The 22,399-nt window shown below is 41.1% G+C and overlaps 1 protein-coding gene across 1 annotated transcript in view; it reads right to left on the bottom strand.

Moving 5' to 3' along the window:
• thsd7aa (thrombospondin, type I, domain containing 7Aa) overlaps positions 1-22,399 on the bottom strand; it is an 84,958-nt gene that overhangs the window by 18,377 nt on the left and 44,182 nt on the right. The window contains exons 6-17 of the mRNA XM_076051489.1: positions 19,568-19,771; positions 13,708-13,902; positions 9,408-9,648; positions 7,961-8,076; positions 7,496-7,628; positions 7,217-7,320; positions 4,832-5,026; positions 4,392-4,658; positions 2,216-2,394; positions 1,932-1,937; positions 1,660-1,793; positions 398-551 (exon numbers count right to left, since the gene is read on the bottom strand). Coding sequence (XP_075907604.1) covers positions 398-551; positions 1,660-1,793; positions 1,932-1,937; positions 2,216-2,394; positions 4,392-4,658; positions 4,832-5,026; positions 7,217-7,320; positions 7,496-7,628; positions 7,961-8,076; positions 9,408-9,648; positions 13,708-13,902; positions 19,568-19,771 — 1,928 coding nt within the window. The remainder of the gene's footprint in view (positions 1-397; positions 552-1,659; positions 1,794-1,931; positions 1,938-2,215; positions 2,395-4,391; positions 4,659-4,831; positions 5,027-7,216; positions 7,321-7,495; positions 7,629-7,960; positions 8,077-9,407; positions 9,649-13,707; positions 13,903-19,567; positions 19,772-22,399) is intronic.

Genomic DNA, 22,399 nt, shown 5'->3' with positions numbered 1-22,399 from the left:
GGTGTTATGTGTTAAGCAGATAGTGTGCGTTTTTGTGTCTTCCCTCTCCCTCCCCTTTGTGTTTTTCCTTTTCTTTCAGGTGCTTGCCTGCGGCAGCAGGCCACGCCTCCTATTGGCCTCTTGTCTTTCGAGCTGGCCTATCAAGGCGGAGGCTACCTTATAAAATGGAGGAGGTCTGCGGCCTTCAAGCTCTCTTGCTCCTGCTGTTTGATTTGTTTGCTCAGAGACATGATTTTTATTTGTCTGATTCGTGGTGGGAGGTTTGAGGGAGTAGGTAAGTTGGGGTACCCAATACACTTTGCACGCACGTAGTTGATTTGTTATCAATCTAAAGCGCTACTGCGGTTCCTTCCTGCTTGTAAAGGCACACAGTAGATGAGCCAGTGTTTGATCTCACCAGTGAGCAGAGGCTCCAGGGCTCCCAGTCTGACAGCACACAGTCCTCTGGGCAGGGCAGCCTGCTGTTGCGGGCCCCCAGGGGCATCTCCTCCGGGTCACACAGGTAGTCCTCCACCTGCTCCGAGGGTCCGTCCACAGTGTTCAGCATACACCTGCACACACACAGTCACACCTCGTCAGCTACCAAAGTCTCCTTATCCTTTTATATTAATATTGATCCTGATCATTGCAATACTTTTCGTAAATGTGGTATTAATTTTCACCGTTAGACGGATTTATATTCAATATATTCAAAATTATCATCCGGCAATGCGTCATTTGCAGTGAGAACAGAAAACTGCATCAAACTAACAATGTGCTTGACAAAACAATATTAGCACTAGTGATGCACCAATAGTACTTTTTCACAGAGTACTTGAATTTTAGTACTCACCGATACCGATACTGAGTACTTGACAAGGCCATTGCACATTTCATAGTTTATTTTTTTATTTTTCCACAGATCTTCTGCTATTTGCACAACATTTATTGGCTGGTTTTCCTACAACAGGGGGCGACTGTCACAAGATTCACTGCAGTACCAACACAAATTTAACTAAATTGTCATATACATACATATACAATTGGTATCAGTGTCATGGTATCGGTACCAATACCCAATACTGGTATTGGTACTGGTGCATCCCTAATTAGAAGGTTAGAAAACATGATTTCACAAGACAACTTCATCTCTACAAACCCAAATTACTGATTCAGGGATGTAAACGTGTGGGGGAAGCAAGTTTTCATTCCAAATACAAAGATAAAATCAGTCTATCAGTCTATCCTTGGGGTGGGCAAACTATGGCCCGGGGGGCAAATGCGGCCCGTTAAGTTGTTTAAATCTGGCCTGTCGAATTTGAAAAAAATATATTAATAGTAAGTTAGTCATAAAATAGCTGTATTTCACCCATTTTTTCTCAATTAAAACATTCATTTATTAATTTAATAATAATAAATTAACCATAATAATAATTACATTAATTATTTATTTTTTACATTCAATTTTAAGAAAGAGCACAATATCGTGGGACAGATATTTTGCTGTAAGGCTTTGCTTCATTTTCCATTGACATTAAAGCAACATGTTTTCTTCACATTCCATGATAGATTGTTTCCTCCTATGAGGTGGGTCACCAAAACACTCCATCAATCTGCTGCTGCTCCGCTGCCCCCCTCTGGCACATGTTAGAACCCATTGTGGATTCAGACTGGTCCTACCTGACTTTTCTGGTTTGAACTCCTTCACCACAGTTGTCTTTCAGGTCCACGTTGCTGACCTTCCAGATGCTCCAAGGCTCTGCAACCCAGATGTACTGGCCACAATCACTGAGGCAAGGCACCACCTCATACACCTGCCAATACAGTCACACCACACTCACTCAGCGGATCCCAGTGTTCTTTTACCAACAAAGTTTAAAACGAGTTCAGAGTTTTAAAAAACAAATAAAGAGCTGAGAAAGAAGGAGATTCATGAGCTAAAGTGCACTTACTTGAGCCTGAGAGAGAAGTGCGGTCGGTCGTCAGCAAAGAGAAGAGATATTATTTCAAGTTAGTAAAGCCATCCATCAACTGGACATACTTTTTGACCACGAATCTATATTTCAATTGTCTTGAAACAACACATCCTCCATTCATCCATTTTCTATGAACATGTATGTAAATGTATGCAAACACAGATACACACACACATAGTCAAAACCAAACAGTTTAAAGTCAAAGTGAAAACCAGTGAACTTTATTGACACATCAATGAGTCCAAAGCGAGTGGTGTCACCTGATTGACGTGGTCCAGCTTGGGACACGGTCGGCCACCATTGTAAGGCTTCTCCCTGAGCCACTTGGAGCGAACTTTGACCCCGCTGCCACAGGACTTGCTGCAACGTGACCAGTTGGACCACTCGCTCAGTTTGCAGTCTGACGGACAGGGGATGATGCAGGCCTCCTCAATGTAGCCTGCAAACAAGCACATCGCACAGGACACATACAACTCACGTCTTCAATTAAGTTTCATTCTGTTCCTTCTACCACAAGAAGTACTAGTATTGATACACGTATTGATACAAGTATTGATGGCACGTTCCTGACAGAATTAAAGGAAGAAAACTGTGCATGTGAGTGAACAGTTTTATAAATGCATGCACTTGTCTAGTATCTGCCTTTGTTAAAGGTAGATGAGTATTCAAAAATACTTTATTTTTTGTGAACATCTCTTTTACACCGAGATGATTGAGAGTATTCTCTCAATGATGATGTGCGGAGGAGGAAGGTGGGGAACCCAGAGAGAACCGAAGGAGACACATGGAGATCATACAAGCTCCACACAGGTCAGAGTTGAACCCCTGCACCACTGTGCTGTTTTTATCTACTAAGTCATGTCTTTTGTTTTGTTGGTATCTAGTGGAATATTAACCTAGTGGAATATTAAAACTTAGAAAAAGGAAACAAAAACAGTCTATCCTGCTGCCTTTCAGTGCCTTTTGCCTTCCAAATATATTTTGATGCAAATGAGAAAAACATTCACACACACAGTGCTTTTCACTTTTGCCTGTAGGCACAATTCTGGGGGTTTAATCAATTGATTTTCTGTCAGGAGGCCGACATCAATGTTGCAAAGAATCCAGTAAGCCACCATGATCTCTCACTCAGAGCAGCTCTGATACAAATGTGTCCATTTGGACAGGACACTACAGAGGGGAAGAAAAATAGACTCGTTCTTCATTGATGACAACAAGCGTTTATCATCATATCATCCAACAAAAAGAAGATTCTGCATCGGGTTTGTCAAGCAGCGTTAGTCATGCAACACTGAGACAATGAGCTCGTTAAGCCATCAAGACTAACACGACATCCGTCCAACACATTACCATGGGTGTGTTGTTCATAGTGGAGATGTCTGGACAAAAGAGCTGCTTTAAAATGCAAAATACACACATTCTCCGTGACAAATGATCACACCCAATAGAAGTTCCAAAACGGGCATGCAGTGATGAAAGGCCTTGACAGGAATGACAGCACACACTGTAAGGCCAGGGTTATTCTCCACCCTCCAGCAGAGACTGAGCTTCAAGCAGCCCTGTAATGCCACAGGCAACACAAGTGATTCTCAGTGAGCACACTCGACACGCTCAGTCAACCCACACATTGATGTCTTCATCACTCCCCCAGCAGAGACACACAACTGCACTCTGCTTCTATTCACACAGTGCTTTTACTGAGATGTGTTGTGTTGTTGTTGTTCACAAAGTAGCTCAACAGATCTCTGCCTCTCTTTCATTTAAAGACCAAACCACAAAAATAGATGTGTGGATGAACAGCTGCTGATTTTCCAACGCATGTGTGTTTATATTTACAGTATATTCCAGTCTATTATTTACCTGTATTTGATGTGAGAATTAATAATTAGGACCAGCACCTGTGTCAGTAAATCATTTTAATGATAAAATTGTATTTACACTATACTAAGTCACAGCATGATCACAGCAGTGTGTTAAAAGAGGAGCAATTACTGTCTAGCAAATTATGTGTTACACACTGTAAATTGTGCTCACATTCTGCTCAACTGTTTGCTCGAGCACATTTTGAGTCCTTGTGTCCTATTGAAAAATGAGTTGAAACCAAAGTCAACCTGATTGGACCATCTCTACCACTCGGTTTACATGTGTAGTCTATACATTTTTTTTTTTTAAATCTTACTATTATTGCCCCAAGTAAATCAAAAAATGCAAAGAAAACTTTTTTTTTTCTTGGTGTAGACTTTAAAGGGATTTATTAAAGGGTTAATAATAGAATAGAACAGAATAGATGTACTTCTATTCTATTCTATTTAAGTAAGCAATTTACAACTGTTGGTCATTACTTGTCACTTACGCCAGGGTGTTTGCTTGTTGTTTTATTTTAGAAATATCATTTTGAAAATGGAGTAAAGTTAGGCTGGAGCACTGACAACCCACCGTGGCTGTTGCAGCGAGAGTTCTCCACAATGCGACTGTCCTGGTCGTAGCAGGCCATGGCTTGGTAGCGGTATCCTTGGCCGCATTCCTTGATGTCACCTTGGACCTTCATCCCCAGTTGGCCCTCCACGCGGCCGCCCTCGGGCAGGATGCAGTCCGACCAGTTGCCCACTGGTTGGGCGTTGTATTTGTTGCACGGGCAATACTGGGTCTCGCTCAGAGGATACATCTGATGATTTTTACACTGGTCACGCTTTTTGCTCTTTCCTGCAAACAACACGTTAACTTTAATATATTAACTTGAACTGTGCTTTTTTTTGACATTGTTGAAGTTAAGTGTTAAGTGAACAGGTACTAACTTTGGTGGCTGACTAACAAAAAGAAGACCCTAGATTATACCCCAATGGAGAGAATGGCACGGTAAAACATATGTCACTCACCGATCAGCACCCTCTTGCGAGTCCTCACACCAACGCAGTCAGCTGTGCAGGGGGAGAACTTGGTCCAGCTGCTGAGCTGACAGTCCTCCTGGCAGGGCAGCTGGCAGGGTTGCGTGAGAGGTGGCATGGAAGTGGAGAACTGAAGACAAGCTTCGATGTCAGCCTGTCCACCATCCTGCTTCCGGCACGAGACAGCTGGAGGGGACGGAGGAAAAGAAACTCTAATGAGAGAGGAAGACAATGAATAATAACTAGTCTACGGTCGACGGTCTGAACCTACATTAATACTGTATTGTTGTGTTATCAAGTAAACGTTCTAATGACAAAGATGTTGTTCATTGTCACGGGCGATCTTGCAATTTTGGGCTCTATCTAGGAACTATTCCGATTTCTAGTTCTTGTACAAGAGCGCAAGGCAGAGCAACTACTTGCTCTCTGCAATAAGACACAAATAAGGAGGAATCAGTCCTGGGAGAGCCTTGTAAATTAGGCTCAACCAAGTGCAAATCTGTGTGCATTCAGAGAAGACAAGTCTGATTTTGTGTACGGTCCACAATGGTGGGTGAGACGGCTACAGCCAGTGATGAATCTCAGTAAGTGAAAAACAGTGTCCAAGGACTAAAGACATTTGGGACATGCATTAAAAAGAAGCACGTCCCCACAGTCCAGGATGGATGTTCTGTGGTAGCACCTTTTATATCAGAAATTACCATGATTTTGGTTTGATCTGTGTTAGATCATCTAAATGAGACTGGATTACACTTAAATCAGCTTGTAAAAACTCAACAGCCGGAGAGAGTGAGGTTAAACAGCAATGAACAATGCTGTCGTCTGCATAAAAGTATTGTATGAAGCCTTGAAGAGTATTGTCATGTCCTTTTCAATGGAAAAGTGACTATGCAATCCTAAAGCTATTCCAAAATGTAGCCCAGACTACAGGCTGATTGCCTTTGTTATTGCAGGCTTCCCCCTCCCCGAGAACTCTGTACAGTACTGAATGTACAACTTCAATATCGGAAAGATTGTATGTTTTACTTTGAGACACACTCACAGTCTTAGCTCCCGTCAGCAAGTAAAGTCTTGGATAGAATTTTGTCTCCCAGGCTAGAAGTATACTATTACAGGTAATGGTGCCTAATGACAAAGATCGTCCAACATGGAGCAGCAGGAATTAAAATCAGATAATGGCCTCTGTCTTGGAGCCTTTAATAGGAAGTCTGAGTGTGTGCACTTACAACAAGCCAAGTGAGCTCTCATTTGAAAAGCATCATTGCTTCACTCTGCAAATAATCCTAAGGGAAGAGTGAGAAGTTTGTATGGATGTTTTTCTTCAAAGCTTTGAACTATCTGATTTATCACGACTGTTGTCTGTTTAACTTTAGCTTTAACATCCATCAATACGTTTTTTCTTTTTCTTTTTCTTTTTTATTGCAGGTTACCCTGCACCCAGGCAGACTGATGTTGCTAGAGTCCCAGCAGTCTTCAGGTTCATGGAAAACAAGTCACTAGTTTATTGAAGGGCCGCAAAGGGACAAACCATTCACATTTGCACTTGTGCTTACACCTTTAGAGAGGCACCCAGTTTGCCTCTTGTGCATGTTGTTGGGAGGAAGCTGGAGAACCCTGAGAGAATCCACGCAGACACAGTGAGAACATGCAATCTCCACCACGCATAGAAAGTTCCCAGGCCCGGGGATAAAGCCCACAACCATTTAGCTGAAAAGCAACAGCATTTTGCAACTGTGTCGCCAGGGAATTATGAAAAAACAAGCTTATTAATCATAGCAGGCAGGAATTACAGTATAATTTAGGGTTCAGAATAAAGGTTCATCAGACAATCACATCTCAAGTTATGTGAAATTTGTCCTCCGCATTGGGTCAATCCCCTGATGGAGCAGTGAGCAGCAACAGTGCCACACTGGGGAATCATTGGGTGGTCCAACCCTCCAATTCCAAGCTCTATAGCTTACAAGCAACTGGCATGTCCCTTCTTCCCTTAACATTAGCATGGTGTCTCTCATGTAGAATGCAATTGGAAGGAGTCTGTCATGGGGCTAAGGCAGGGTACAGCGTGGACCAGTCACCAATTCATGGCATTGCCACATAATCAAAGACAGACAACCATCAACACTCACACAATCGCACAGACAATTCCCAGTTCCCAGTTCGCCTCACACACATGTTGTCTGACTCTGGAAGGAAGCCAGAGACCCAGGAGAGAACCCACAAGGGTTTAAGCACAAGGCCACCATGCAAACCGCACAGAAAGGCCCCCGGCAGGGATCGAATCCATGACCTTCTTGCTCTGAGGCGACCACTGCACCACCTTGTCGCCCCAGGAATGAGTTGTCGAGTCATTGTCTACAAGTGAGTGGCTTTCCATACCTCGAACCTGCATTCCTGGTCCACAGGTTTCCTGGGCTCCAGGACTGTCCTGGCGGACCGACCAAGGAACCAGCTGGCATCGCCTCCACTTATGGGTTTTCCACCTAGAAAGCATAAAAGTCATACATACTGGTGAACTGTCAAGGAGATGGTGCCCAGTGTGTCTTATTGGTCAGGCAACGCTGATGTCCAGTCATGTTGACTTCATTTGGGGATCTGCTGTTATTTTGGGGATTGCTACGTGTCATCAAGGTCACACTTGTTGAGCAGAATAGTCACCTGTATCCTTGACAGAGAGAGGGCGCCTCACACTCTCTCTCCTGGCTCAGCACTTCCGGACAGTCTTGGCCTCCATTGGTTGGTGGCTGGATGATCACACGTTTCTTGTACTGCTTCTTCTTGGTGTTCCCATCTAGGCAAATACACAGTAGAGGGGCTTTTATGTGTAGTAGCTACTTGGCCACTTGGATTTCCTACATTTGAATATGAATGAAAATGCTAATGCTCACTAATGTTGCAGTGCAGATTTAACAGCATTTGCCTTGCCTCACAGAAAACAAATTAAAGATAATGAGGCAGGGAGAAGTAATAAAGAGATTAACCCTTTGGACCAAACACATGCAACAAAACTTAAGGGATGATGATCAAAACAAACAAGCAGCACCCCATCTGACTGATATGTAGCATGAAAAACCCATGATATTTTCAAGGGCTACAGTATATTGAAGGGCCAGTTGTAAATACCTGCTTTACAGGTGGTTGGACAGGGGCTCCATTCACTGTAGGGAGTGACGATACAGTCCTTCTTGCACGGCAGTAAGCAGGGCCTGACAGTGTCTGGCCGCAGACTCTCAGGACACCTGCAGGCACGCAGTACAATGCTCACACAAACAGACACAGTACACAGTACAATCTGAGGCGGCTCATTAGGCTTTAATATTCACCATGATTGTTCATAACTCTGAAAAAACGATAAAACATTTTTTTAAACATAGTGTATATAATAATAATAATATTAATAATAATAATAATAATAATAATAATAATAATAATAATAATAATAAATGGTTTTCTTCAACAAAGCATTACATTACATTGGAAATATGTTGAGTGAAGGTGTTGAGCTCCAACAAAATGCATTTCACTGTAGGCCAAGATATTTGAGTTTGAAAGATCTAAAGACTGACAGACGCTTTAGATGATTATTATGATGATGACGATGATGATGATGATGATGATGATGATGATGATGATGATGATGGTGTGATGCACGTCTAATTAGATGAAGAGAATTTGTGTTCAGCACTCAAAATAAATAAATCCTAATTACAGTAATTGATGTGGTGTAAGATGATTATATTCCTGGTCAGGACTTGGCTTCTAAATTGTAGCGAGTGTGAAATCATTTTCATAAACCACATCTATATCCAGAGAGTAACTGAATATTAAAGAAAATGCACATTCTCTAGAGAGTTGATGGAAGGCAGCTGTGTGTGCACAACATCTGCAGTAATCCATTGACTTGATATATACTGTACATATAGCAGGGGGCCCATTGGGTGACAGATATGGGCTTCTTCTTTTCCACCGACAAACTGTAAATTAACACTAATATGCTCACTTGATTGAATAGACGTTCAACAGCGTGAATTGCCATCATACTTAAAAAAGTTACTTTGCACATCTCATTAATGGCACCGTGTCATTCTGCATAACTGAGCTTCAGCTGCTACTTCTGTTTATCTATGAGTGTGAAACATGTGGCCTGGTGTCTTCAGGCAAAAACTTCATTTCTCAGCATATGACCGTCAATAACCAACCATCAATAAGTTGCTTTTGCAAGCGAGCTGCAGAAAAAAAAACCCCACCAAAATACAATTTTCACACAAAGCACGGGGCCTGCCTGTGTGAGGCCAGTGTGCAGCCTGAATAATTTTCCTCTTCTGTTGAATAAATAAATAGATAATTTGTTTTCCCGGCAGACGCCTTCAGGGGGGGAAGACGGAGCCTGATGCTTAAAACAGTAGGCTGGCTCATCAGCCTAAGCCTCGCCATGCACCACTGAGAGCAGCAGCGCCACCAGGAGACTGCAGGGTGAGAGCGGGAGCTCCAGCTGCTACCACTTTAACAAAGGGAAACATGAGCAGTGTTGTCGAAATTGAAACAAAAGCAGAGTCAAAGAAGGACATACTTTTTGGGAGGAACTTGGCCCACGTTGACTCGGACACAGATGACCTTGCGAGTCTGCATCCCCACCGAGCAGGAGGCGTCGTCACCTCGCAGCCGGCCCGCTGAGGTGTTGGCGGCCGGGATGGACGAGTCTTCGATGCACTGGCCCCACGAGCCCGTCTGCCAGTGGTGCACAGTGCATGGGTGCTCATTGCAGCTGCGCACCTCCTGCAGGGCACTCGCATTGGGACACTGGAGTCCCCCTAGAGGACAATGGAGGGTTAGGGTTAGGGTGTGGGATAAATGACCAGACTGAACTAAATCACATCAGTTCCTTGTCATATTTTAATTTCCTCATGAGTCAGATGTGTTATGATGATGATGACTTGGAATTTCCCAATACACATCATATTGCATGCTGTTAGACAGCATTATATTTGCACTTTAGTTAGTTCTTACAAACCTTAGTACAGAGCTACTTAAATAAAAATAACCAGATTCAGCAGCATTTTATTTCAAAGAAAAATATTTCATATTTGTTTGTGAATGAATAGGAAGAAGATAGATTTGTTACATGTTACATTTGTTGCATGATTGTGTTTTTTCATTGACTCATTTGATTACTTCTGCACTTCTGCATATCCAATTCTAAAAACAGTGTGTGTGTGTGTGTGTGTGTGTGTGTGTGTGTGTGTGTGTGTTTATATATATTGTATATATAATATATACAATATATATATACAAAGATATTCATATATGTGTACAAACATACATAAATACATATATATGTATTTATGTATGTTTGTAAAGTGTATGTATATATGTGTATATACATATATATATATATATATATAGATATAGATATAGATATCTATATATATATATATATATATATATATATATATATATATATATATATATATATATATATATATACACACATATATATAGATATAGATATAGATATAACTATATATAGATACACACACATTTTGTGTTACTGATAAAATAAAAATGGATTTCAAAAATGCATTTAAAGTAACAATTATCGTGTCCTCACTTGAAGTAATTTGAACATCTATCAGAGAGTGAAAAAGTATCAATCAAGCAATGCATCTATAGAATGTCACGGATGACAAGCAGCATAATTCATCTTAATTCTACTTCATTGCATTCTGGCATGACTGAAATATTCTTATTCTTGTTAAATTTTGACACTAGCTTAATAGGATGTTGAAGTGAGAGGGGCTACACACCAAAATTAAGGCAGAAGGAGCAATTCAAGACAATCTCTGAAGAATAACCAGTCAATCAACGATGTGGGGGGAGATGAAGTGACCCCGAGGGGCAACAACATCCACACGTGATCCAGAATGTGAGGAGGACTCAGGTGCAGAATGCACACCATGTGGCGCTCTCCACCATCAAACCTTGTCATTAGTGGCCACCGTCACTTTGTTAAAAGGGGAACCCTGAGGAGAAGGTCAGCTGTTGGTGTCTTAGGTGCCACTGGACAGCAGCCTTTGTCAGACTGCAGGCTTGTGAATGGACCACGAGAGACCCTCAGACAACTGATAGGACTCGACCTCTGTGTGACAGACAGTCCAGGATATATTGGATTGCGCATGGTCAGTAATTTATTGGGCTTGAAGCTTATTAACACAGAGAGGAGTGCACTCTTATTGCTGTGCTGCTTCATTGGATAGTCAATGAAAAAATGTCTTGCTGGGAAAATACAACGGTGAAACTGAGATTTTGAGCAATTATTTCTTGTTAGAAAACTATCCTTCTTGTTTCAGTTTCTATCGACAAAATAATAAATCAACCCAAATGTTACACTGTAAAAATCCTTTACATATATTTCATACATCCAATCAATATGGTTAAAGAACAGCAAGAAGAACAAACTTCCCGTTCATATCTAAAATTAAGCTGATCAGAAAATAGACTGCAATTTGGAAAAATGGAAACGGAATGGAAACACTTTCTAACCCATTGGTGCATGAACGTGTGTGTGAATGGGTGAATGAGAGGCCATTGTAAAGCTATAAAGCGCTTCCAGCACCTTCACGGTGCTGGAAAGCGCTATATAAGTGCAGTCCATCCATTTACCATAATGGTAGCTGGCCGAAGTGCAACATTTTGGAAGTGAAATCCTTGCGACCCAGGTGCCTTCAGGTGCACAGTTACTATTTATGGAGAAACTTATATCATCAAACAAGGCTTTAATCAGATTGTATTACTGCATTTATGCAATCTATAAAGTGGAAATAAGGCTATTTCAGATTATTCTGTCCTTCTGGTCTTTACAAGAAAGGGGTTACCATGCTGACCTTTGTTTCATTTAAGCCAGGGTATTATTAGCTACTAGTTAGCCACTCATCACAACATTAACCTTTCTGTCTTAATGTTTCAGTAACTAATTGACAAGCCAGACCAATGGACAAATGAGTTTACAAGCTCAGTGGTCTAGTGGTAAAGTGTCTGCCCTGATCACCCAGTGATTACTGGCACAGCACCACTGCTGCCCACCGCTTCCTCAGGGGATGATGGGTCAAATGCAGAGTATAAAATTTGCATAATTCGGGATGTGACCATCACTGGGACTGTGTCCGTCTTACCTCATCAAACCTACCCTGCTCCAAGATTTGTCAACTGTCACCCAGACAACAAAACTCATAAAAACGTTTCAGGCTGCAGCTGGTTGTGGGCACCTTGGTCTTCCATTATATATGAGTTGCTTCCTAACTCCAACATACAGTAAGCTGGATGCGGCACGTCAGGCAATGCAGCCTGGAAGTGGAAAATGACAGCGGGTGTGTTCGAACCTGCTGCCAAGCCAACCGGCTTGCTCACCAACTGTGCTGCTGTCTCTCACTCATAGTGTTGGTGTGAATTGCTCACTTATCACAGAGCTAAGCTTTGAACTGCTTGATTCTTGGGGACTATACTCTATACTAACACTGCTCCCACAGATTTGGAGTGAAAAAACAAAACCAACACAACTGAGAATGGGCCTAATCTATGTCCCTCTAAATAACCATATGGTTTCTACACACTACATGAGGAGAAATTACTAACTATTGTCTAAAAACAACAAATACTGATGTACCAAAGATGGGACGGACCAACGACAGCAGAGAAGGACCTTCAACAGAAGTAGAGGCAAAATCCTTGTAACTTTTTTAAAACATGGACGTATTTCATTGTAATAAAGTCTGAGAGAACAAACACAGGGTTTTTATTCTTGGACTGCACAGCCGACTCACTAAGTCTTTATTCTCCTCTTACCCTGCATCACAGTTACCCACGCCACAACCTTTGCAGTCGCTGTAGAGGAACACATGATAATCATTTCACTTTGACATTTCACCAGAGATGCAAGACAGTGAGTTGCGTAATGCAACAATCTCTGTGACATTAGACCAATATTGGAAGCAGGCACTGATTCCCAGCTGGGACCACATGTGTGAGCTTCTCTGATGTCTTTGGTGATATGAGACAGCACTATGATGGTTGCAGTACTCTTGTTAACTTTTTTTTACAGGTCCAGTGTGTAATATTTGGAGATTTTGAAGAAGAAACATCAAGTGGTTACATTTTCAGCGTCTTTCACTCTCCCTCTCACTTCTGCGCTTGCCAGTGAACTACGGTGGCCTGCGCACCCAAACCTGGATACCTGGTCAAGTTTTTTCTTAGCTGGTTGGTATATATATCGGACAGGAAAACCAAATTACTTTATTGTACTGTCATTATACACTTTAATTAATGTATCTATGGGCAGTATGCTAAGCTTTAACCAATCAAATCAAGCCAAATATTACACAGTGGATCTTTAACTGTTAGGGAAGCTCCTTTCCTGCACTTGGAGGACCAAAAAGCCCAAAGATTTTGAGGGAGAAACAGTGACATTGAGTGGTTACATTTTAGATTGCGGCATCTTTCACTCTCCCTCTCCTGAGCTTGCCAGTGAGCTACGGTGGCCTACGCACCAAAACCTGGATACCTCGTGCACCTTCTTCTTTGATGCTTTATTTAGGGGTCACCCTAATTACGAAGTGCGCTATCAGGCAGCTGGATTGTCCACACCAGGCTTCCTTAGAAATATGGTGGTGCAAGATGGCAACTAACTGGGAGCAAGACCCTTGATCTATGTATATAAAACCAAGTGACTTCTATTTTACTGCGATTATACAGTTTTTACCAATATAAAAATCATCAATCAAGCCAAATATTACACACTGAACCTGAAGGCCTAAAATTGAAGCGTCCCTGCAGCCGCTTGCTTTTCTTTGTGAACATCAGAGTGGAGGAGCTCCTACCTTCTCCTGCGTTGTAGGCGAGGATGGAGCGAGCTCTTGTCTGCTTCCCCTCTGTGCTCTTCCCCGAGCAGGTGTGCGAGCACTGGGACCAGGGCGTCCAGGGGCTGAGGGCGCAGTCCTTTGGGCAGGGAACCTCACAGATGACTGGCATTGGCAGGATGGCGTCACGGCACAGCTGCCTCCCCACGTATTCCCCTGCAGAGACAACAGCAGACTCAGTTATTGATGGATGATCACCTCTTTCCTTGAAACAAGTCAGTGATTGGTTGACTGGGATCATGAACTGTGACTTAAGATGAACTTGTTGATACATGTTTACCAAAGTCAAAATGGTCAGGCAAGGAAGCCTGGTATTTAAGGAAGCATGTTTCCTATTTAGGGTCACTGTCAACAGATGGTGGTGCAAGATGGCAGCTAACTAGGAGCAAGACCCTTATTGCTCTATGTATAACATATACAGTATATGAGAACCGTTCTGAAGGTAGGAAAACCAAATTAATTTAATTGTCCTGCGATTATACACTTCTTAATGTATTTATGGGCAGTATGCTAAGCTTTTACCAACATAAAAATCATAAATCAAGCCCAAAAAAAAACTTTAAATCGGGAAGTTGTTGTAATTTACATGAACTGGGTCCAACTGCAACTCCAATTGCATCGGATGTCTGTCCAAAAAAGACCTAAGGTGCACCGTCAAATCTTTTTTTAGTGAACATGACACTATTTTACTGCGCCAATGTAAAAGGTTTTGCCATATATATATATAAATAAATAAATAATAATTTCAACTTGAAGCATCCTTAAAAATAATATTCAGTTATATTAAAAATCAAATATGACTTTAGAATACATTTCTGTCTAGTTTATAGTTGCATATGTTATTTTTAAAGATGCTTTTTTCCAAAGAGGATATCAGGGCCAGAATGTGCAAGTGAGCATTCTGTCAATGAATTAGAGCATCTGAGGAAATCTCATTGCAAAGATCTGCAAGTAGGTGAGTGATGTGTGTAGGACCCTGGAGGGTAAACACATTCATTTCCATCAGAGGGAGACAAAAGGAGATCAATAAGTGACCAGTCAAGAAAAACTCCCTGAGATCTCAAATGTAATGGGGAATGCATTGAGCGTTGAAAGGCTAACAGAGCATTTCCATCCAATAGATCAGGATACAATCACTGAAGTGGTTGTAGCAGTAACACTTTAATGGAAGCCTTTGCTGTAGGAGGATGCCGCAAAACTCTCAGCCACATTAAATAGTTGCAATAAATGGAAACAAAAAAACATATGCATCTCACTAAGATTTGCCCGAACACATGACTGTATGGTTAATCAAAAGATTCATTAAATACAGAGTGCATTCAATGCAATCTGCCATTAATTGTGGTGGATGATGATATTGAGGTTGAATATGAGTGTCACTCCACCAAAAGGAAATCAATTCCAACAAGGTCGACTTGCTGACATCATCACCAACACAAGGTTTACACCACAATAACATTACACGAAAAGAAAGTAGAAGGGAAGATCACTAACTTGGGTAATTATGGACTTTATTTCCACCCTGTCAGAATGCTCATCATAGTTCACTGTTTACCAACACAAGTTTTTCAAGCATTATAATTAGTCATTGAATATTATCTCCCTGCTGAACTGTCTCCCCGACACAAGGCTATAATAGGTGGGTTTTTGACTGTGAGTAAAATTGCAAAGTCCACAGTATCTTGGAGTTTAGCTGAAGCTAAAAGTACTAAAACTCATTTATGTTGACATATATCTATTTGGATTTATGGATTTTTTTTTTACTCTGTTGTGTACCTGCAACTTAACTTTATGTGTCCAGATGAAAAGTTCTTCATCCATTCTTGCAAATGAATGCCATGAAAATATACTCAGAATATAAAAAATATATTCCCTTCCATTATTCTTCTGCCCAAAATAATTTAACAAAAGTAAATAAACTGGCAGCAGATCTTCAGTGGGACTCAAATGCAGGTCATTATAACCTTAATGTTCAGTCTACAATAGGACACTTCTGTTTAGCCTTGCAAATCTATTTCCTTTGAAAATATATTTCCAATTCAGCACAAGTCAGAGTTGCTTCACAACGTAGATTCACTTCAACATGAGTGCACATCCACATTATTTCTTCCATCCACATTGAAATCTTAAAAAGTAAACAAAACTTAATTCAGTGACTTGATCATTAATTCATGTGATCAGTGGATCAACATCTCGCCTCACATGTTTCATCAAACCTCTGAGCTCATTAAAGTGGATAAAGCAGTCAAACAACTGGGTGCATGTAGTGGAGGAGGCCCAGAGAGAGCGGTAGCAGTTGACATCATCAACCACCGTCATGACTGAAGAGCCGTCCAGCAGTGCAGCATATCAACCCAGTGACTTTAGCCCCGCCCACCAGGAAATGTCCCGCTGCTCCAAGCCTGACTGACACCATTTAGAAGGTGAAGCAATCACAGATTTTTTTTTCTTCAGCATTTTGGACCTGACAGCATTCCGACCTCTGGCTTAACCTCCATTGATTGAAATATGTAAGATGGAAGCTGGCCATTAATCTAGTCAACTCACCTATATCCACACAAGATTGAATGCTTTCAGTCAGAAGTAATAGGGAAGAAAGGCTGAAGAAATTCAATTTTAATCAAATGTACAGCTTCCTCATTCCAGGTCTGATCTCAAAGCTTTGTAAAGTTTCAACAGCTCTGTACTCCAGTGCAGCAGATCTCAGAAAATAGCACCTCTAGTCTTCACATAGGGTTGATTTCTGAAGTTTAACACACATTATTCTGAAAAGAGGAGCAAGCAGAATTAAAAACTGGAACATTTTCTTTTCTTCAGAGTTCACTGACGTGCTACGAGAAAAAATTTTTGTGAGAAAATATTTCTGGGCCCTATGAGGTTAAAGTAACCTGTAACTTAACTGTTAGATAGTTAGCACAGAGACATAAGCAATTAAATGTTCTTGTGTCTTTTATCATAAGAGAACATTTACAATAGACATTAGATAGCTGGTAGTACTTAAAAAAATCTTTATTAACTTTGATTATTTGAATTAGTTATTACATTCAAAAAGTGTGTTCATAAAAAAAAAGTTTTTTGCACTTCTATACTGTGTAAAAAATCAGGAGTAGGGCTTTATTTAAGTATTGTCACTATTGTTGATTAAAAGGTAAAATGAAATTTCACCTAAAAGGTACAAATGTTAAAACAATCCTTTGGTAAAGAGTCATTTTCATTTGGTCAGAATGGACTGCCTTCAGCTCTGAGGTGTGCAGGTAAACTGGATACTACCTGCCTTGTTTACTTACATAGAAAAAATTATTCATTAAGAAGGATAAATGGCAAAAGATGGATATAAGATGGAAATAAGCTGTTATTTTACTGTTTCTTGTCTATACTATTGTCTATACTCTCCATGTATGTCTTGATAGGTCCAGTGACAGATAACCATTGTCAATTGTTTAAATGCTATATACAATGTTCTATATGTCCACCCTATGTCACTGCGTCGACATTCACAGATTTCTATAGATTTGAGCTGCTTCTCACTGATCAATTATCTTTCAAGAGCGGCTCCGTTTTCCTTTTGAAAGGTAAGCTTGACTGAACAACATCATAAATAGCAAATCACAATAAAGTGCCACGTGAGGCGGTTGGTAATTGCAAAGACTGAGATAAGGTTGGACTTTGATTATGAGTGTAATATAGAAAAGCCCTGGAACGCCCCAGTGTCTCTCTCTTTCACTGGCTTTTTTATCAGTCTTTCTCCCAAGAGTCCTCATTAGCACACACTGCACCATGGTTCAGGAACCTATCTCACACTCTCTCTCTCTCACTCACACGCACACACACACACACACACACACACACACACACAATGTTGACATAAAAATAACATCCTATACTATATCTACACATACCGTACCAGGGTTACATTTGTCTTTCATAACAAGGCAGCGCACACTCTGCACTGTCCTATAGGTGGCGATGACAAAGCTTTTCATTCATTATTGTCATGGCTGACTATGGGGTAATGGTGCTGCCCTCAGCAGCTTCTCCGTTAACGTCTCAATCTTGTCATGTCAAACTTGACATTTGAACCTAATTCTTGCTAAAGGCAAACACTTCCCCGATAAATGTCACTTTTTAATTGGACCAAGTTCATTACGATCACTATTGCTGTGTCGAGACGTGTTTCATGCACTACACTTGAGTGGCAAGAAGTTTGGAGAATGTTATGACCGCAAATGCTAAAGTACATATATAAATAAATTAGGGAAAGGGTCAAAGTCTAAACCACCTTAACTGAGACCAAGAGACTGCAAAGCATCGACAACAAGACAAGACCAAGACAGACACGCAACATCGAGACCAAAAACACATTAAAATAGAAAAGTAGTCAAACACTTGCGTTACAGTGATGAGCTTGTCTGCTTTTTGAAATGGCCTCAAGAACGTTATATCCAAGACTAAGACCATGTACAAGTGGTCTTCAGGACGGTCTCCAATACTGCAACACTAACTTCAGTGTCGTGAAAAGAGACACCCAACTGTCTTGGTCTGCACTAGTTTACAAGGCACAACTGTAGAGGTATTACTTAGGTTGGATGGTATTAATCAGGATTTTGAGCCACACATGCTTATTCCATTAGGGACAAAATTTAATCTAATTGTGACAAAAAGAAAAATACTAACTCGGAATATTATTTCTATGTGAAGTAACTCATCTTGAGGAAGCTATAGAAGCTTGATTACAATAAGTACGTACGTACGTACGTATGTAAGTATGTATGTATGTATGTGCGTATAGAATGAAAATCATCAGAGTCATATTGTAATGGGCAAAGAAAACTGCTCCAGTCAGTAACCGCCTTCCCTTAGTTCCTCGTTAAGGAACTATGTGATGGTCTCCTCAAAACGGTGAGGTTTGAAAGGAAGGAATTGGTGTCTCCAACCTTTTTTCCTTTTTTTAGTGATTGCATTGAGAGGGAGACCTCCTGTCGTATTGTTCCCCACTGCCAGACAAAAGCCAACCTTCTCTTCTGGCTTATATTTGAGTAACTGCCTGTGTTCAAAAACTACGAATGAACGTAGACACACAGAAATTTAGAAGCAAGATTGCTTAGAAAAGCACATGCTGGTATATCCCATAATCGGTGTCATTGTGTGGCAGTGTTCCACATCGAAAAGGCCCACGGGTAGGATTAACGGGGGAGGGTGGGGGACGGGGCTAGACTGGGACTGCTGCCAGTTCCAAACTGGTACCAATTGCAAATTAGCCAAGAAGCGCTTAGCTTTTCAGCGGTCAGGGCTAGTTTCCAGCCAAGTCGTTACGTCTCTGCTACGCTTTGTAAAAGTCTGTGCTTTCACATTAAAACAAGACTACACAAACTGACTACACACTCCTGGCTTTGCAACGATTCAATACCATCTGGACGCACTTCTCTTTCCAGAGACCTTTCATGAAGATGACTGTCTTTTGTCTTTATTAAATGTTGTTTAAGTAAAAACCACTACCTTTATCTGCAGCAAAGCATATCTGATAACAATGGCAGTAAAGGCAGTACACTCTTAGCTTTAACAGGAAAAAATACCTTCAGGTTCTCCTTAACTGCTGAAAGTTTAGTATTGGATAACAAGAGCTCCTGCATTCAAATGGGCAACAATACAGGTCTGCATGCAGTCTCAGCAGTGACCCCCTCCCACTGCTGTGTCATATCAACATAACAGAGAGATCATTTGACCTGTAATAAACTTCAAATAGCGAGAGCTGGCCACAACACTCTGGGGTTTTCAATCATTGTGAAGATATGGTTTAACAGCTTGAGTGTTTAATTCTCACCATCGCTGTTGATGCACTGAACTTGTGGGATCTGCGTCCCTGGTCCGCACTCCTTCTCATTGTCAGGGACACACGCCTCCAGTTTGACCACCAGCCAGTCAAAGCAGCTGGGTTCTTCACAGGGTATTGCTTCCACGAGGTGGGGACAGTTCCCTGTTCCACCTGTGGGCTCGTTGATGATCTTCCTCCTCCTCATCTTGAAGCCTGTGACAGGATTGACAGGAGTGATGAATTCAGTCAACACCAAACAAGCCCTGCACTGATGAAATACAACAATGTTGGTGAACAGAAACTTCCTCCTGTTTGATTTGAATGGACCACCTGAGGAGCCAAGGCGTTAACCAGTGACATACGGTGAGGTTCATGACTGGTGAGGTGTACAAATATATGACCCAAAATAGCAGCTTCTGTTGACATGTAGTAGTTTAATTAGTTCAGTTAATTAGTTTAATAAGTTTTATTTAGTTTTTTGTTTAAGATTTTAATATTTTCTTTTTTACCATTTAGCTTGAAAAGGCCAGGTTTCCTTTCTCCCACTTTTGGAGTTTTCCACCATCTAAAAAAGGCCCCGGGCAAACTACGGGCCACGGGCCGTATGCGGCCAGTTAAGCTTTTTAATAAGGCCTGTTGATATTTGAAAAAATTATATTCATATTCAATCAGTCATCAAACAGCTGTATTTCCTCCATGTTTCCAGTGCTTTCAGAGTCATTTCAATAAAGAGCTAAACACAACTCAAAGACACTGATTTGGTTGCAACTTTGCTTTGCTTCATTTTCCATTGGCAATTGTGGCCACCAGTCAAACAGTTTGCCCACCTCTGTTCTAAAACCTGCTGTTTTGACTGGAAATCCAGTTTGGAAAAATCTTTCAGTTTTACGATGCAATGGTTAATTTTTTGGGGGAAAAGATTTCAATTACTGTTCCATGACTATAGGCCATGTATGACCATTGTGTTCTTCAACACAGACAAGAAGAATATGGTCTCCACTGACTGACCTCAGTTATGACCTCATAGGTCACCTGATGTTAGCACTGTCAAGTCATGAACTCCAATGCACGCCTATCAGTGGCAGCACGGTACTTTCTGTATATCCTTGTATATTTTCACTGCGCATTCATGGCCGATCAGAAAGACAAACATTCATTCAATATATTAGACAGACTGGGGAAGGTCAGTATGTGTGGTACATGAGCAATCAGACATGTATGTTGGCGACATGGAGAGTGCGCGCCAACTGCCCGCCTACTGTACATGCAAACATTCAGCGATTTTGAATCATAAAAATGTTAAAATCATACAGAAAACAAGTTAACACAACAGTCAAGTGGCGAAAATTGATTTTCTCTTATCATTCATTGTTAGCATTTTACTTGATGACCGGCGAGGCTCAGCCTCCGCTGATGGCACATCACTGGTGTTAAGAAACATTTTTCTTAGGATGGGAAAAGGGAATCAAGGTCTTTCTATTTTCTTACCATTTGAATGAAAATAATCAACACGTGCACGCTTGCAGAGCCCATTATTCAAATCGGGTTTGTTGTCTTGTGTGTTGTTTCCGTTGCTCAAGGACATGGGATTGCATGACCCAGGTCTTGGGAAGGAAGGGTGTTAACCCAAGCCCAGCCAAGGTCACTCATCCTTTAATCCACACTCCTGCTTCAGTCAGATAAGGCAGCAGCGTCCTGGAGTGCCTCCAGCACTCAGGTGAAAATAGCAGAATCTCACCCTTTCTATTACATTTTGTCTCACTCTCTCCCTGCGGAGCCGCTTCGTCTCCTGAATTTAATCAAGCGGGTCAGCTGAACATGTTGTGCCATTTGTGCGGACTCAATGATGCAGGTTTTATCTGATGAGGGTTGGGCTGGGGGGTTAGAAGTGAAAAGAAGCGCACTTGGGGTGCGAGGAATTGGATTGTATCAGGCATCAGTCGCTGGCTATCTGCAGGGAGTATTAAAGAGGACATGGCTCCCTGATGGAGCAGCAATATTGGAGGTTGCTGTCTGGGCAAGGAGCTTTGCTTTGACTTCATTACTGTACATGTAAGAAACACAACTACGGTAAAAATTACTTGTCTTTTACATGCGTAGTCTACTGTGGATTTTACGTTGAGTTGCATATAGTTATCAAGATTTTTTTCTGGAATTTACTTGTTGATGCCTGTTTTCACAGGACTACAAACCAAACAAGCTCCAATAATTACAGTCACTATGACTAGGGGTGCACCGATATTGATATGATACCAGTGTCGGGTATCGGAACCAAAACCCGATACTGGTACCGGAACTCGTAAAATACATGTAAAATACCACGGCACCCATTTTATTTATTTAATCTTTATTTTAACAGGAAAGTTACATTGAGATTGAAAACCTCTTTTCCAAGGGAATCCTGGCCAAGAGGCTGCAAAACTCAAAAATTTCAGCAATTCACAATACCAGTTGTATATGCATATATAAATAGAAAGATTTGTTAAATCTGTGTTTGTACTGAAATGAAATTTTTGACAGTGACCCCTGTTCTAGAAAAACCTGCTCAGGAATATTGTTCAAGTACTAGAACATCTGTGGAAATAAATAATCAAAGTAATTCAATAAAGTGTAATGGAGTTATTAAGTACTCGGTATTGGTATCAGTGAGTACTGAAATGCAGGGACTTGTACTCTACTCACTCTGTAAGAAAGTGGTATCGGTGCGTCCCTATCTATGATAACACAGTTCACATCAGGAGGGTAAAAAGACATAAAGCAAGGAGAACAGAAATTTCCAGATGAGGTCGAGAGCGAACACACACACACACACACACACACACACACACACACACACACACA

This window comes from Nelusetta ayraudi, unplaced genomic scaffold (assembly GCF_046127955.1).
Source record: "Nelusetta ayraudi isolate G7.1 ecotype Tasmania unplaced genomic scaffold, CSIRO-AGI_Nayr_v1 ptg000135l, whole genome shotgun sequence".
Classification (NCBI taxonomy): domain Eukaryota; kingdom Metazoa; phylum Chordata; class Actinopteri; order Tetraodontiformes; family Monacanthidae; genus Nelusetta; species Nelusetta ayraudi.
This window is presented reverse-complemented; position numbering and strand designations above follow the sequence as displayed.